Here is an 18,816-nt window from a genome sequence, read left to right as displayed (position 1 = left end):
GTTCTCAGCCCTTTGCGGTATGCTTCCTGTAAATTAAGTTAAAAAAATAAAACGTGAAATGTGTTTTACCATAAACTGTGATAAGTGTGAAACAAAACTGGTGCGAACTAGTTACATACACAAAATCAGAGTTGCACTAATCACTGATTTTGCAGATAGTGCACTCAATATTTTGTTTTTGGGCAACTGCCGCTACCTGTAAATGAATATATCTTGGTACACTACCTGGGTAAATTTGACTTACAGAACATTAATTTCGGCTCAGCGGATCTTTTACTTTGCTGATATCGGCCGCTCAATTTAAGCCGCACGAGCCGATGAAAACAGTGGGCGGCGGCATGCTGGTTGAAATCGGATCGCCGCCGGCCCTTTTAGCTCGGCTTGGTACTTTGATATTCTCTATTATCTTTGGTCAAATTCGGGTTTGTTTGTAAACATTTGGCTTCTGTTGTGATCAGCATAGACGTAAACAAAGAGAATATGTTTTTGTTGTGCCGTGTGCCGCTCTCTTTGTCTCTCCTTTGACGTTTCATTGTGGCCGTCATTCGTCTATTGACAGACCGAAGTAGAAGAAGCACAAGTGTCAAAAATATTTTCTTGTCGTTTGTTAGTACTACTGAAAAAATCTGAATTCGCGGACGCTTTATAATATATATAATTCAGCGATAAATTTAGTGGCTTTTATTGGGTTCTAAGATAACAAAAACGAAAAAGCTAGTGAATGCGATAAAATTGAAGTGAATTTCCAGTGAAGTGACTTCAAATGATTTGTTAAATTTGTATTGAAAAAGTTTGCTTACAGACAACAGAAAAAATTAAGGTGGAGCAAATGCCAATTGCAAAATCTAAAGTCCTTGAATGCTTTTAAAAATGCCTTTTCCAACTCTATTGCAATAAAAAAAGAGAATGAATAAATTGAAAGTTATTAAATTTGATGGAGAAAAATGAAACAAGTTTTTGTTTAAGTGCAAAGTAATTGTAAAATTGTTACACGGCCATTTACAATTGTGAAAATCCGAATTCTATAAAGTGACGTTATACTTGGAGTTACCAGATTAACTGCGTGTTGTACAGGAAGAATAGCGGGCAAAATCAAAAGGTTTTGTGGAAAGTCATTGACAAATCAAAGTTAGATTTTAGTTAAAATAAAAAGTTAATATATGCATAAAAAAACAAGTTAAGTTAATTTTCCTCGGCATTCAGCGATAGTCGAGCAAATGGACACAAAATTTCTATTGGTTCTCAAGATCTCAAGCCAAACGTTCATATGAAAGGATCGAAACCTATGGCCCAGAATACTACTTAAAGTAGTAATATTTTTTTACATTAAAATTGTGGTTATAGGTAAGATGGTTCAGTTAGAAAACTCAAACTTGACCATTTTCTGCCTTGCTATATATTTTCTCTCAAGGGGAAACCACCGCTTAAAATTTTTTCTGATGTATTCGCCAGGATTCGAATCCTTGCGTTCAGCGTCATAGGCGGACATGCTAACTTCTCCAGTTGCCCCTCTTTCTTAAGGATTTAAGATAAGATCAGATTTTATTTTGTTTTCAGACATAGACTGACCTTATTACGTTGTACATAAGTAGAAAAAAAGAACAACATGGGATGTCAACACACAATACAAAAACGAAGGGAATCAGTTAGACTAGAAAGGAGCTCTGAAACACTCAAAGGCGAAAGCCTCAGCCACATTTAGCCAATGCAGGCATTTACAGTAATCCACAATGAGACATAAAAGCCTTAAGGGAATCCGATCGCCGGGCCTTGGCATCGGCCCACGCCTTATTCGCGTTAATCTTAAAATCGTGCAACCTACACGATAAGGGATCACAAGGTGGCAAGCTCTATGTTGTCTCGTTCCCACCCACGCCGTCCCACTCGTTCACCTTTATTTGTTTCTTCGCATCTTTACAACTTCTAACCAGTCTATACCTCATATGGCCCGACGCCGGAGCCTTCAGCTTGGCATGACTGTCAGAATCGCGAAGACATCCACTCTAATGACTCTTCACCCTCCAGATGCCGATTCTACCTAGACATTCTGTCCATGAGCTTATGGATTGTAAAAAGTTCTGTCTGAAAGAAGTTATCGCTTCCAGAGGCTCATTTGACTCCCTAATTCCAAGGAACTCAATGTCCCATATCGGGAAAAAGACCTCTAACCCGTTATCAGGCAAGGACTCCTCCTGTAAAAAATACGCTGCCAAAAACGCGTAGAAGATAAGAACGCCAAGTTACCGAGTAGAGCACACGTTGGCGCACATCCTAGATAAAGGAGGGATTCTACCTGGTTGTTGTTGTTGAAGCAGTGTGTTATACACTGAGGCGGCAGCCCTTGCCGACGAAGAAATCCATCGCGTCAATCGTGCGCACAACCGTCTGCCATGGGATTGTATTCTACCTGGTAAATTGTCAATGCGTGGGTATTTATTGGTCACATACCCAATAAATACATTTTTGGGTACTTATAATTTTCCAGATATTTTGGTAACTCAAAAGCCTTTGCAACCTTATTCTTTGTATATAGTGTTGACTCACTGATCTCATTAACTTGGATCTTAATGTACAGCCGCTATATAGACCGATCTCCCGACATAAAGTTTTGGGGAAATATTTGCCCATTTCGCTGTATATTGGCACAGTGAGTATTGGTAGATCGCTACACAGAAAAAATTAAAAATCGGTTTCAATCACGAAATTAATTGTTGCAATTAATTTTTTTAATTGTAACTGTTTCAACCGCGAAAATGAAAATATCAATCACAGTTTTTGAAAAAAGAAAAATTCAACTTAAAATGCATATTCAATTTTATAAATTATTGAAAATTTTTTAAATTTCCAATAAGTTTTTAAATTGGGTTTATGATAAGTCCTTAAAATGCAATGGAAAATATTGTTTTTCGAATTATAAAACAAAGAGTAGCGAGGCGGGTTTACGTCTAACTACCGACATAGATTAACAGTAATTAAGATATTTTTTTTATTACAGCAACTTACATGCATTGGGGAGTAAACCCAACAAAAACACATTTACAAAGAGATAGATGCTAAAGAAAACGTTATATCATTAATACGCATATTTTGATCATAAATAAGATTAGAATTGCGCCTAGAAATTTAAAAAGGTAGTCGAAGAACTTTTTGTAGTGTATTTTTACCAAAATTTCGAGCGACCAGACATTTTCAAAAACCGATTGTTGAGTCTAGAAAAGTTTTCAATTCAATTAAATAATGTTAAAAAGAACTTACTGCTAAAACCACTAAAATTTTTTTTGTCACTCGATTCGTTCGGCAATTCAATGAAAACTGCTGTTTCTCTTTATAAAATCTGACATTTTCAATGAATTGAAAATGAAAAAAGATTGGGGGTTAGGCCGTTCTTGTTTAATTGAATATGATAACAGTTTAAATCACCTTTGCTTATAAAATTATAAAATTAAGATTCAATTAAACAAATCATTGAATCAATTAATTTTTTAATTGAAAATGATAAGATTTTCAATCAGAACCGTGATTAAAAAATAGATCAGATTCAATTAAAAATGGTTGAATTATTTAATATCAGTTTCATTACACTTCCTAAATTTCAATCAAGATCGTATTTAAATTCTCAATTAAAAAATGTTTGATTCAATTAATTTTTAATTGAAAACATTTTTATTTTCAATTAAATTTTTAATTGAAAAAGTTTTAGTGATATTTTTTTCTGTGTACCTATCCCTGTGAACTGTGGCGTAGATTGGACAATATGTGGATATAGCTGCCTGACCTCCCGATATATGTTATTAGGGCCATAAAAGGTGCTGTAACCTCTGTTTCAAATTTCACCGAAACCTAATGAAAAATTCTCATTTTATGGGCTCAGTATTCTATATCGGGAGATCGGTTTATATGGCAGCTATATTTAAATATGTTTTTCAAGACTTATTGTTCATCGAAATCGGGTAATAAATGCGACTTTTATAGTTGTAATACCCTATATCGGGAGATGGGTCTATAAGGCAGCTATATCCAAAAATGGCCCGATCTGGGTCACATTCGAGAGAAGGGCGTAGAGGTCTATCAATCCTCTCTGTTCCAAATTAATCGAAATCGGGTAATAAATGTACCTTTTATGACATTAATACCTTATATCTGGAGGTCAGGCGATCAGTGTATAAAGTAGCTATAACCATATGCTGTCTGCCACACACCACATTTTACAGGGATTTAAGGGGTCTACCAAAATTCACTGCGTCAAATTTCAGGGAAACCGGATGAAAAATGTGCAATTTATTGCCTCATGACTTTTAATATGGATATTGAACTATATAGTAGCTATATATCTAGCTAGGGCCCGATTTTATTAGAACAGAAAGCCAGGTTTACATACTAATAATATGAAACTATGAAAAATAGTTTGGAAATATTTTATGTTGCCAAGATATTTGCAAAATTATAAACACCCAGGTTTTGGGTATAAATGGGTAAAACCCCGGGAATCGTGAATCTTGCGATCTACCGCCGTAATCATGGAGTTTTCCATCCCTGGTAAAAGCCTGCACTTTTGTCGATATTTTGTCTCTAGTTCCGTTCAAGATTCACGTGCAGGTAATTGTCTTTCGGAGAGAGCTGCATGTCTAATCCTGGATGGGGAAGGCCCCTTAAAACGACCAGCTTTAGATTATCTGTTGTTGTTGTCACATTTGTATGTGGACGTAGCGATCCTCGTCCTGACGCTGCTGGAACGTCATGGGCATTGATTACTTAAAGGAGCCAGTAACTCGTCTTGTCATATCAAACATCATAGCCACTCAGTATTTAATTAAGAGCCGGTACCGCCCGATATGTCACTGAGATTCTCCACACAATATCGCTGACTCTTCGCGACTGCAGTTGCATCCACTCCGTATGGAGAATTCCACTATCTGGAACCTGTGCGCGCTTAGCTTCTCCTGACAACAAAACACACACCACAAGCCGAAATTTCCAAGCTGTGTAGTGCTCATAGTTATCCCGTGCCGGGAGTTTCCTTGTAAAAAATACCAGCTCAGTCTTTCTGAGATTTATGCAAAACCCATTGGCTTTCGCTGTGCTTTCTTTTGAGCCTGACCAAATTTCAGTCAAATCGGATAAAAATTAAACCCGCTAGAGACTTAAGAACTCAAACCGGTATATAATTTGGGCATATGACAGAAAAATTAATGATTTTTGTTGGATATTCTATGTATTTTAAAGAAGGTTGGACGAATGACCAATAAGCAACAAATCATTTGTTTTGCAACAGGTTTCCTTGGGTTTTCTGCCCCGCTTTTCACAGCGCATTTGTGGACCAAAATTCAACTTTATAAAAGTAAATAAGCATTTTATATAGAACGAGTAAACAAAGGATGTAAGAAGGAGGTCCGTATAGCTTTCGGTATCATAACAGGACAAATAGTACTACGAGCTCACTTATACAATATCGGTGCGGCAAGTGATAGCATCTGTAAGACATGCGGGGAAGATGATGAGACGTTGTAATATTTCCTATGTCATTACCCGGCTTTCGCGGCTAACAGATACCCGCACTAAGATGGCGACACAATACCAGAGATGAATCAACTTAGGGGCGTGTTATGGAATTAGGAATTTTGTAGGTAGCACAGAATTCCTGACTTTTCTTTTTCGAAGATAATTTGCAGTTTTTAGAGCGCACAACAAGCCTAGGGGTATGCCCATAGTGGCATGGGGCGGATTAATAACCACACCCTCTTTTCAATCTAACCTAACCTAAACAAATATTAAATTCACCCCCCTTGAATCTTTTGTGAACCCACCACTATGGATCCTGCCACGTACATATATAGATGGTAGAATTGTCCAAAAATTAAGGCTCCTGGCGATTCCAGAAGTTAAATCAAAGAAACGATTAAATGTGAGCTATGTCTTTATCGAACTCGATACGGCTCATTTGCAATCTCCAAAATTCAGCCTCATTAAGAATAAGGTGACAAATTTCAAGCGGATAGCGTTATTTATTCGAACGCTATAGCAATTTCGACAAGCGGAAGGTCATGGCTGGGTTAGGTTTGGTTAGAGAGGTGGTCTATGTTCTAAACAGACTCAGACTATTTTTATCCGTTACGAAACCACAGTAGCAACATGGTCCCACTCCGCGACTAAGATGGGGTGCGTCCACAGGGATCTGGATCTGAGTTGAGTGGATCTAGCCGGGCAGTTAAACAGGTGACGTGTATCGTGCGGTTTCTGGTTACAATCGGGACATACATCTTGCACGTCGGCATCAATCCTAGCTCTGTGGGAATTGAGGCGGCTGCATCTGCCGGAACGTAATTGAGCCAGAACCACTCTGGTTTGCCGGGGGAGGTCGATTTGGACGCATAGCTTACCACAGACCGGCCAATTGCTTTGTATGTGGTCAACAAGGTTTCTTTGTCTGCACCCCAAGTGCTGCCAGCGAGTGACTTGAGGACCTTGTTTTTACTTTTGACTTTATTGCAGATTGCTGTGGCATGTGGGGAGAAAGTGTAGGAGCTGTCAAATGTGACGCCAAGTATTTTGGGGCACTTGATGGTCGGAATCATTTCTCCATCGACCATCACAGTCAGCTCAGTATTCACCTCACGCATATTTGTAGTGAACAGTGTGGCTGAAGATTTGGTGGCGGATATCTTCAGATTTCTTGCAGCGAAATATGAGGCTAGCTCGTTGAGGTAGACGTTCAGCCTATCGCAGATGTCATCAATAGGTGGGGGGCCTGATGCCATGATCGTACAGTCGTCCGCATATGATATGATCTCTATGCCGTCTGGAGGGGATGGGATGGAGGATAGGTAGAGGTTAAACAGAGCCGGAGATATCACCCCGCCTTGGGGAACTCCCTGTTTCACTCTACGGTGTTTCGACTTCTTATCCCTAAATTCCACAAATGACTGGCGGCCACACAGATAATTCGCGACCCATCGTTTCAGGCCTGGCTGGAGGGACGTGTTGGCGATGTCCTCAAATAATTTGGCATGGCTGACCGTGTCGAATGCCTTCGATAGGTCCAGTGCCACGAGGACCGTCCTATCACATGGCCTGGGTTGATTGAAGCCACGGCAAATGCGTGTGGTGATGGCATGCAAAGCTGTTGTTGTGCAGTGCAGTCTCCGAAATCCATGTTGATGCTCGGCGAATGGAAATTCTCCTACGAGGCTCGGGAGGAGTAATGCCTCAAGCGTCTTTGCCACTGGTGAGAGAAGGGAGATCGGTCTGTACGACTCCCCCAAACTCGGGTCTTTTCCAGGCTTCAGTAGCGGGATCACTCTGCCCATTTTCCAGACATCGGGAACTATAAGAGTGTTCAATGACAGGTTAAGGACAGTGGTAAGGTACTCAACTCCAGGTGAATCCAGATTTTTCAACATCAATGTAGAAATTCGGTCGGGGCCCAACGCCTTTGAAGATTTGGCGCCACGGATGACATTCGTAACTTCGCCCACGGTAAATTGTGATGGCTGTTCATCGGCTCGGAGACCACGAATACGGCGAATGGCTCTCCTCCTTGCCCTGTCTCTCTCGGGATGCACAATAAATTGACGTTTGAACAACCTGGCGCATCTCTTCGGATCAGTCACGGTTATATCGCCAAAAGTGACTGAGGTCCTGTCGTCCCGTCTACCGGGGTTCGAGAGAGACTTAACAGTGGCGCACAGTTTACCTGCACCGGTGCCTAAGTTACATTGCTCCAAGTGTTCCAGCCACAAATTCCGCTTATGTTCGTTGACTATCCTGTTTATTTCCAGATTCAGCTCGCTGATTCTGGGGTTAGCTGGGTCCATAGCACGAATCCCATCACGCTCGTCTGCGAGTACCACTGCTTGCGCCGGGAAATTGGGTCGCACTTGTGGTATTCGACCGGCTGGTATAAAGCGAGCGGCTGCTGCGTTGATGATGTCTCGGAATTTCCTCTCGGCCACAAGCACATCAGAGGGGGGTGGCAGTTCACTGAATCGGCGATTGGTATACTCTCTGAAGCCAGTCCAATCGGCCTTCTTATAATTGATGAACGTCCGGCGCTCAGAGGTTATGAAGTCGGGTGGTCGGTCGATGGTGAGAATTATGGGGAGGTGGTCTGACCCCAAAGAGATGACGGCTTGCCAGGAGACGTGACTCAGGAGATCAGGGGATGCAATTGAGATGTCTGGCGAGCTGCTGCACCTGGGGGCATCCTCATTCACCGTGCAAAACGTGGAGCTATCTATCTGTCGTTACCTAGGGGAGAATGCCATGACGAGTGATGTGCATGAAAATCCCCCAGAACCAGACGATTATGGCCAGATAGCAACCTACTTATGCAATAGCAACCTACCCCCATACATTCCATGTATGGGTCACTAGCGTCAAGTGCAGGCGAGATAGGTCTATACTGCACGGAATGGTGTATAACGAAGGCCAATCCCCCACCTCCATTCCTTGAGCGATCCTTACGTAGCACATTGTAACCGTGACAACTGTGCAAGCTGCAGGTGTTGGTCAGCTTTGTCTCCTGGATCGCTGCGACCGATATGCTCTTCCGACTCATAGAATCTACGATCTCATCGATCTTGTCACGCAGTCCGTTGCAGTTTAACTTTATGAACGATACACTTCCCGGCACTGGCCTGGCAATAGTAGGGCTAGGGTGATGTTGCATGGATTTCCGGGAGAGGTCGGGGGGGTCACATAGTCCGACGACGAGGACGCCGAAGGCGACGACGGCGACGCTTGTGACCCACTGCTGGCTATGTTCGCACAGCACCTTGCGACATAGCCAGTATGACTATACTTCCGTAGAGAAGTTAGGCCAGAGCAAGAACGGAAATTTACCCACTCCATGCACCGGTTACACCTCACCGACACCGACCGATGATGAAGGCGGTTCTGGCAAACCGAACAGAACCAGGGTCCGGGGTTCTTTTCAATCCCGGATGTGCCTCTCCCATGACGAAAAAAAGACGAACACGTACACTGAGGCGGCAGCCCTTGCCGATGTGGATACCATCGGGTCAATCCGGTGCGTACAACCGGCTGCCATGGGATTGCATTTATGGTGTTATCCAATTCCATTGCTAACGAAGACACAACAATTAAAATGAATATAAACTGAATATTTTAATGCTGCACGTGTTGGTTGTAATCAAGCTTGACAGACCAGGCGTCCTGTGCGAATCGAACCAGCGACCTTCGCACTGGTGCATCCACAGGCGACCATGGCTTTGGTCTACATCAAATTAGAATGCCAAGTTTTTTTAAACATGGTTTGGTTTGGTTAAAGGACAATCGCCTGGCAACCGCAGTTGCTAAAGGCTTCACTCGGAGATATTTGGTCTATTGTGTTTGTCGTGAAATGAAATAAAATATTGTAAGAGAGAAGAGAGAGAGAGAGAGCGAATTCAGAATGACTCTGAAGTCAAAAGAATAGTTGTTGTTGTTGTTGTTGTAGCAATGCGATAGATTGTGTATATGAAGGCCAGGAGCTCAGCACGATTCGCCAACATTTCCTAAACGTCCACGACGCTGCTTGCATCTCCGAATAAGCCTCGACCTCACGTGACCGGCAGATAGGGCCTTCAGCGTGGACAGTCAGTCAACATAAATCTTGACAGTGTAAAAGGGCCGCCGTTCCTTGAGGATTGCGAAAACCTCTGCCTGAAAGACACTGCTCCCATCCAGAAGTCTGTGTGACTCCCTAATTCATATGAAAACCCCTGGCACGCTGCCCTCATCCAGCTTGGACCTATCCGTGTAGACAGCGGGACACAAGAATAGCGGGAAGACCCAAACCAAAACTCCCTCTTCTGAAAAGGTGTCCATCTGTCACATAGTCGGCCGAACGAACCACAGCAGCCCCAGTTCAACTCTCTCCTAAACGTTTCTTCTAAAGTTCAATTTCTGGTCAGTGTGTTTTTGTAGGCTTTATTTCAAGCCCATTGGATCTCGCTCATCTCGCAGTAGAGAGAAAACCTACGTCATTCAAAATGACGACGTAATCAGCATAGGCTACCACTTTCACTCTTTCCTCCTCGAAGGACCTGAGAATTGATAACCAAGAGCTAAAGCACGGTTATCCTTCCCTCCGTTATCATCCACTCAACAAACGACAGCGCTTCACTGCTTCGTATCCAGGGACGTCCGTGACGTCGGAAGTCACGGGTCCACTGGCCACATCCAAGCACCCCGGAAATTGCGTTGTGGTCAGGAGTTCGAGAGTTTCGGAACTATCCTCCGTCCCAGTTCCGTCATCTCTCAGAATACTCCCGAGGGTCTTTTGGTCCTTAAATAACACTTTCCGAAATCTTGAGAATTCGTTCACTCCTCCACCAACTCACAAAAGCCGACCCATGAGGTCCTCCTAGCCGATCTCACCTCGCCGTTGTACCGGTTCAAGGACTCCTAATAGAGGTCCCAATCGGTACTTAGTCCGCCTCAATTTCCTCAGCTCCCCATTCCACCAAACAGTTAGTACTCCTAGGATTCCTGTGTGGTGGATCGTTGTCTGTGGATAAAGCCAGATTGAAGTAGATATACATATCTATCACCCGAAGGATGCATCCTCGATACTTCCTATTCCTTCAAATTAGAATCATCGAATCTCGTCAGAGTTATGTCCATCTCCTCTGATCTTTTTTTTAATTTCAAAAGTAGGTATATCCCCAACATTGAAAATTCTCAGGCCAGATTAAGGATAAAATTAAAAATCGAATCACCTCTTTTTTCGTTATTTATTTATTTTAGTGTTATACAAAAGCCTTGCGACCAAATATCTGTATTACAATAATCAATAATTCTAATGATATCCAAACTCCTCCATTGTGATTAGTGCGCGTTTGCAACGCAACCCAATATCAGCCGAACATAATAACGCTTCACCAAAATTTATATATTTATGCTTCCCTTGTATGTATATGTTTGGTTCGATCTGGTAACACCAATTTACAAAAACCAAAGAAAAGCAGGTACAAAAACAAATAAAAAATCCATTATTCGCTGCTTTTGGCTGCTATAGTAACTCAAACCAACCACTCACAAAAAGTCATTCTTTTGTGACAAATTATGGCGAAGACTGTTGGGGAAGGAGAAACAGTGAGAGGGTTCCCCACAACTCTTTTGTAGTCTGCTACGCGCTATGCCTATGCTCTATCATTCAATTGTTGAGAATGATGAAGGTGGGAGGATAGACGTGTATTTGTATGCAGGCCCCATGTATGGAGCTGCTAAACTGGCGAAGTGTTTAAAAATAAACAATAATAATAACGCGCCATTGGATCTGAGAATACATAAATAAATACATGTGTTTGGTTACATTTTTTTTTTTTACAGAAAACAATAATAATAGCAACAACAAACTACTATTAAAAGCAACAGCAGCTTCGTGAGGTTAAAGGCATTCAAGTAAACAAATCAGTTGCAATCTCTAATTAGGCTTTCATTATAAATTACAAACAGACATACAAATGTATGTACAAACATATGTGCAATATATGCAAATAATTATTTTTTTTTACCTTCCTATTATACATACAGTCACACTACGTTCCGAATCGATTTTGAAAATTGATCTCATTGAGCTTGAGTTAAATTACGTTGTATTGACACGACACACACGATTTCGAAATACGCTCAGCCAACTAAGCAGCAAAGCAACAAAAATAAGAAGAGCTAAAATGTTGACACTATACACTATACTATATGCAATGTAGTAGGCCTAATAAACCCACAAACTAGCTAACATTGATAGTTTGGACTGAAAGTAGATCCTTATTTAACAGTTGTTATTTAACTAAAATGTCAACAAATTCTCACAACACGGATCTTTACTTGAGGCCTCTGCCGTTTCTCGATCATAAATGGATACGAGCTGATCTCATATCTAGTTTACGCTATCCTGAGGATGCTGCTATTTTGTGGAATAATCTCATACAGGATTGCGAATTGGTGTCATCTCCCGCAGCTCCGGTTTTAAACGCTGCTGGCAACTTGTCATATCTGGGAGATGATGGGAAACACTATTGTGGCGTGCAAAAATTGCAGTGCTCCTGTTGCCCAGCGAGTGATTTCTGTGGCCCCCTGTCTGCTTGCAATTGCAGTGCATGTCACAGTCTGGATTCGGATGCAACTATAAAGAAAATCACTACTCAGGCTCAAGCCGCAGCCGTGGCAGCCCAGCGTATTGCAAGTGATGCCATCTTTGAGTCTTGGCTGTGGGGTCAAACCCCGAATAGTGCTGCCAAAGTCGAGTGCCAAAAGACGTTACTCAACGAACTGCATGACATTGCACTGCAAGCAGCTGGCAATTGTCTTTCTGCCACCCATTTGCGACAGCAGTTATTCGTTTACGAACGATACTTTGTGGCTTTGGCTCGATGCAAACAGCAACAACAATTGCAGCAGCAGCAGCAGGCGATGCAGCAACACACATTGCCCCAAATGCAGTCGGCTGAAGTGCCCAAATCGCTGAATCCAAATAATCCTTTTCTGAATGCAACAGACAAAAATGTTCACAGATTTTCTGAAGAGAGTGATTTTTCTGCGCGCGATCGTTTTGGTAAATATCGCCAACCCTCTTCGCAGGAGTTGAGGTCTCCGGGTCGTGATAGTGAACGAGCGACACTGGGTTTGGCCAGAGTATGTACGCGAGCTGCCTTGAATTTTTCGTTCTTTTTCCTGCGTCGAGCCTGGCGATCAGGCGAAGATACTGAGATGTGCAGTGAGTTGTTGTGTGAAGCATTGGAATCACTGCAAGACTTACCGGAAGCGTTGCTATTCGATACGTCACAGGTGAGTAGAATTAAAAAACAACATGTATATTGAGAATTCCATAATATTTTATTAGTTCCTGCAACACTTCCTTTAATGTATAAAAGTGCCAAATCTGTTGCCATCTCGCAATATTTATTTGCAATGAAAAATGTACAGAAAATCATTATATTCCATTCCTTCTATATAAAAAACATTTATCTATAATTTTGAGCCCAGAAAAGATCTAATCAGAAAAGTATGTTGGTTAGATATACTGTAATATATGCCTAGTTTTTTACTTTTGCATGATTCGTCGACAGATTCGTTTTAAAATGCAAATTTTGCCCATGAACATTCCTCTAAGGAACAGGGGCAATCATTCTGACAATATTAATTGGCCAACTATGTCAATATCGTCATCCAGCTCTTTGTTCAAACGTCGCCGATGTTCTTACCATAGAAGTTTTGTACGGGTATACGTATTTAATCTGAAAGTGAAATTCGCAAATACATTTCATTAATGTCTCATAGATCCTTGATGGGGTGCATAGACACTTTTCCGCAAAGTTTCACGTAGATTCCCATTGCATTTCCAAAAAGCTTTATTGTCCTGATCGGTCTACATATAAGATAGTGGGTTTGTGGTGCTTTGACGGACTTGTGTATCTGACTCCACATTTGGGTTTCAGATACGTACACTATTCCCGACCATATTTTATTTGAAACCAATATTTTCCTTACACTTACACTGGTTGAGCCGGCTCCAGCCGTTTTTTTTTTGTAACATTGATCATGTCATGATCAGGCTATATGTACATTTGAGGAGTTTTAAGGGTAAAAAAGCCTTCCCGTACTTGATCACAGATTTTGAAGCAAAATTCGTCATTTGAACCTGTCATTTTTGTTCTTAATCGGCATAAATATCCGCTCGAGTGGGCTTCGTGATGTCTCAAATTTGCAAATCAGATCCGTACTCTATTTCTTAATACATTTTATTTGTGACCCACATTATCTCGTTCAGTCTACATGTCAATTTTAAACCCCAAATTTAACCTTTTCAATCTAATGCCCGCTCGGAAAAGGCATGAAGTCGATAGCAAAAGGTAACGCAACGTAACTGAAGTATAAGTGATCGTTCGAAATTAAATCCACATTTCTGTGTCTCCTTATTCCTCTCCTTGAAAGGTGCATATATATGTCAATAAAAACATAATATGCTGTTTTGATTTGATAGGCATAAGGAATTCAAATGCGATTTGAAGCACCAACATTAGAAGCACCAACATTTTGAGCTGTTTTTCTTTTTATTGGAAATTTTCTTTGTAGTTACAATTTTGTTTTTGTTCGAAATGTACTTTGTGTGACACTAAATTGATGCATTCTTTCGACCCCTTGTTTAAAATCGACCAATTTTGTCGAAATACTACGAAAACCCAATTTTCCGAAGAATAATGGCGATAATGGCGGTGAAGAGTATACCGTAGAATTAATCACTAATGATGGTATAGAATGTTTACCTCCTAGTCAGATGGAGGTCCGAGTAGCAGTAACCCGAATGAAGAAGAACAAGACAGCAGAAGCCAATGAGTTGCGCGCTGAACTATTTAAGAGAGGCGACACACTGATAAGGCGTATGCTTGGGCTTGTCTGCGCGATCTGGGCAGAAGAACGCATGCCCCATAATGGGAATCTCAGCATACTCTGTCCCATACACAAGAAAAGAGACAGGAGAGAGTGTGCTAACTACAGAGGAATAAGTCTCCTTCCCCTTGACATTCAAGATACTCTAGAGCGTGTCAAGTCAATGAGATAATTGGGACCTATCAATGTGGCTTTAGACCTGGAAATGCGGCCGTAGACCAGATATTCACACTGCGCCAAATCCTTGAGAAGACCCGAGAGGAAAAGATCAACTCTTACCATTTACGACTGGCCTACACCTAGGGGTCCCAATGTTAACCCGGAGAGGATTGGGATCTACTTTTTCATGAGGAAGACGTATGTGGGCCGCTTTGACGAACCACGTTTCCTCAATAGACGATTTCGATATCTGACAAGGACAAATACTTAGGAGTGATCTTGGACAGAAACTGAATTGGAAGTGTAACATTCAGGGGCGTACCTAGAAGGCTCACAGTTGTTGGGCACTATGTAGACGGGCCGTAATTTCGAAATGAGGTCTGAACCCGAGACTGGTCCACGCCCACTAGGCCACTGGAGACTATTCTAGATATCCGATCCATTTACATACAGATTAAGTATGAGGCAGCCACTGCGGCTATTAGACTTAAGTCGATGGGAGAATGGATAGAGGATAGAAGCAGGTTATACCATCGTTGTATAATCGATGCAATGATAGAAAACCTGGAAGAAATGGAGACCACACTTGAGGTCGAGTGCGAGGCACTGCTGCCAGCGGCACAGTCTTGAATTGGCGGAACCCTTGTTGTTGTTGTTGTAGCAGTTTATTGTGTACTATCTTTCGTCTGCTTGATTCTGTTGGGTGTCAAGACCCAGGAACTCCGCGACTAAGATGGGGTGCGTCCACAGGGATCTGGGTCTGAGTCGAGTGGGTCTGGCCGGGCAGTTAAACAGGTGACGTGTATCGTGCGGTCCCTGGTTACAGTCGGGACATACATCTTGCACGTCGGCATCAATCCTAGCTCTGTGGGAATTGAGGCGGCTGCATCTGCCGGAACGTAATTGAGCCAGAATCACTCTGGTTTGCCGGGGGAGGTCGATTTCTTCGGGTGCAATGGGTGGCGGTCGTTCTCCAAGGACTACATTCACCCGGTAGCCAGTTAACGCGTCTGCTACCGTGTCTGCATGAATGTTGTTCAGACCCGCTTGATATGCCGCTTGATCTAGAGGTTCTCTCTTGTAGCGCTGGACCTCACGCTCTAGATCATGTAGATCTACCTTAAGGCTTCTGGGCGGTGGGTATCTATCCACAAGATGATGATTTGGATGATTTCTGCGATAACAGCCCAAAAGGTATTGCTTAGACAGCATGTAGTTATGTCTTCGCACTGGTAGGATCTTTGTCTCCTGGTGGAGGTGGTCCACATGAGAACTAGGGAGGCAGCCCGTCGCAGTTCGGAGGGCGGCATTCTGACAGATCTGAATATTATTCCACTGCGTGTCACAAAGCTGACGTGACCACACTGGCGCTGCATAACTTACCACAGACCGGCCAATTGCTTTGTACGTGGTCAACAAGGTTTCTTTGTCTGCACCCCAAGTGCTGCCAGCGAGTGACTTGAGGACCTTGTTTCTACTTTTGACTTTATTGCAGATTGCTGTGGCATGTGGGGAGAAAGTGTAGGAGCTGTCAAATGTGACGCCAAGTATTTTGGGACACTTGATGGTCGGAATCAATTCTCCATCGACCATCACAGTCAGCTCAGAATTCACCTCACGCGTATTTGTAGTGAACAGTGTGGCTGAAGATTTGGTGGCGGATATCTTCAGATTTCTTGCAGCGAAATATGAGACAAGCTCGTTGAGGTAGACGTTCAACCTATCGCAGATGTCATCAATGGGTGGGGGGCCTGATGCCAAGATCGTACAGTCGTCCGCATATGATACGATCTCTATGCCGTCTGGAGGAGGTGGGATGGAGGAAAGGTAGAGGTTAAACAGAGCCGGAGATATCACCCCGCCTTGGGGAACTCCCTGTTTCACTCTACGGTGTTTTGACTTCTTATCCCTAAATTCCACAAATGACTGGCGGCCACACAGATAATTCGCGACCCAACGTTTAAGGCCTGGCTGGAGGGACGTGTTGGCGATGTCCTCAAATAATTTGGCATGGCTGACCGTGTCGAATGCCTTCGATAGGTCCAATGCCACGAGGACCGTCCTATCACATGGCCTGGGTTGATTGAAGCCACGGCAAATGTGTGTGGTGATGGCATGCAAAGCTGTTGTTGTGCTGTGCAATCTCCGAAATCCGTGTTGATGCTCGGCGAATGGAAATTCTCCTACGAGGCTCGGGAGGAGTAATGCCTCAAGCGTCTTAGCCACTGGTGAGAGAAGGGAGATCGGTCTGTACGACTCCCCCAAACTCGGGTCTTTACCAGGCTTCAGTAGCGGGATCACTCTCCCCATTTTCCAGACATCGGGAACTATAAGAGTGTTCAATGACAGGTTAAGGACAGTGGTAAGGTACTCAACTCCAGGTAAATCCAGATTCTTCAGCATCAATGTAGAGATTCCGTCGGGGCCCAACGCCTTGGAAGATTTGGCGCCACGGATGACATTCGTAACTTCGCCCACGGTAAATTGTGATGGCTGTTCATCGGCTCGGAGACCACGAATACGGCGAATGGCTCTCCTCCTTGCCCTGTCTCTCTCGGGATGCACGATAAATTGACGGTTGAACAACCTGGCGCATCTCTTCGGATCAGTCACGGTTAACTCGCCAAAAGTGACTCAGGTCCTGTCGTCCCGTCTACCGGGGTTCGAGAGAGACTTAACAGTGGCCCACAATTTGCCTGCACCGGTGCCTAAGTTACATTGCTCCAAGTGTTCCAGCCACAAATTCCGCTTATGTTCGTTGACTACCCTGTTTATTTCCAGATTCAGCTCGCTGATTCTGGGGTTAGCGGGGTCCATAGCACGAATCCCATCACGCTCGTCTGCGAGTACCACTGCTTGCGCCGGGAAATTGGGTCGCACTTGCGGTATTCGACCGGCTGGTATAAAGCGAGCGGCTGCTGCGTTGATGATGTCTCGGAATTTCCTCTCGGCCACAAGCACATCAGAGGGGGGTGGCAGTTCATTGAAGCGGCGATTGGTATACTCTCTGAAGCCAGTCCAATTGGCCTTCTTATAGTTGATGAACGTTCGGCGCTCAGAGGTTATGAAGTCGGGTGGTCGGTCGATGGTGAGGATTATGGGGAGGTGGTCTGACCCCAAAGAGATGACGGCTTGCCAGGATACGTCACTCAGGAGATCAGGGGATGCGATTGAGATGTCTGGCGAGCTGCTGCACCTCCTCGTAATCCTAGTGGGGGCATCCTCATTCATCGTGCAAAACGTGGAGCTATCTATCTGCTCTGCCAAAGCTATGCCACGCTGGTCGTTGCCTAGGGGAGAATGCCATGACGAGTGATGTGCATTGAAATCCCCCAGAACCAGACGACTATGGCCAGATAGCAACCCACTTATGTCGGGGCTGTAGGCCTGGCCATTAATCGGGACACAGCTGCCAACCGGCGGTATATACACGTTGTATATCTCTATCTCGGCAGTACCAGACTTGACTGCTACCCCCATACATTCCATGTATGGGTCACTAGCGTCAAGCGCAGGCGAGATAGGTCTATACTGCACGGAATGGTGTATAACGAAGGCCAATCCCCCACCTCCATTCCTTGAGCGATCCTTACGTAGCACATTGTAGCCGTGACAACTGTGCAAGCTGCAGGTGTTAGTCAGCTTTGTCTCCTGGATCGCTGCGACCGATATGCTCTTCCGACTCATAAAATCCACAATCTCATCAATCTTGCCTCGCAGTCCATTGCAGTTTAACTGCAGGAACGATACATTTCCCGACACTGGCCTGGCAATAGTAGGGCTAGGGTGCTGTCTTTGCATAAGTTGCCGTACGGGAGAGGTCGGGGGGGTCACATAGTCCGACGACGAGGACGCCGAAGGCGACGCTTGTGACCCACTGCTGGCTGTGTTCGCACAGCACCTAGCGACATAGCCAGTATGACTATACTCCCGTAGCGAAGTTAGGCCAGAGCAAGAACGGAAATGTACCCACTCCAAGCACCTGTTACACCTCACCGACACTGACCGATGATGAAGGCGGTTCTGGCAAACGGAACAGAACCAGGGTCCGGGGTTCTTTTCAATCCCGGCACGGACCAAAAGCATACGGAGAAGGCACTCCGGGATGTGCCTCTCCCATGACGAAAAAAAACGAACACGTACACTGAGGCGGCAGCCCTTGCCGATGAAGATTCCATCGGGTCAATCCGGTACGTACAACCGGCTGCCATGGGATTGGGCGGAACCCTTCATCGGCAAGGGCTGTCGGCTCTAAGTACCGGTATT

General features: G+C 43.8%; 1 protein-coding gene and 1 long non-coding RNA gene across 2 annotated transcripts in view; one reads left to right on the top strand and one right to left on the bottom strand.

Moving 5' to 3' along the window:
- The first annotated feature begins 625 nt into the window (after positions 1–625).
- LOC106085523 (probable E3 ubiquitin-protein ligase HERC2) overlaps positions 626–18,816 on the top strand; it is an 86,583-nt gene continuing 68,392 nt past the window's right edge. The window contains 2 exon segments of the mRNA XM_059368081.1: positions 626–820; positions 11,536–12,789. Of these exon segments, the coding sequence (XP_059224064.1) occupies positions 11,797–12,789 (993 nt within the window). The 5' untranslated portion in view covers positions 626–820; positions 11,536–11,796.
- On the bottom strand, positions 10,703–11,429 carry LOC106095456 (uncharacterized). Its single transcript, XR_001222739.2, has 2 exons — positions 11,039–11,429; positions 10,703–10,930 (listed from the first exon to the last, which is right to left on the bottom strand). It is a non-coding gene; the product is annotated as an uncharacterized LOC106095456 (long non-coding RNA).

This window comes from Stomoxys calcitrans, chromosome 4, assembly GCF_963082655.1.
Source record: "Stomoxys calcitrans chromosome 4, idStoCalc2.1, whole genome shotgun sequence".
NCBI lineage: Eukaryota > Metazoa > Arthropoda > Insecta > Diptera > Muscidae > Stomoxys > Stomoxys calcitrans.
Note: the sequence above shows the minus strand (reverse complement) of the source record. Positions and strands in the feature narration are given on the sequence as shown.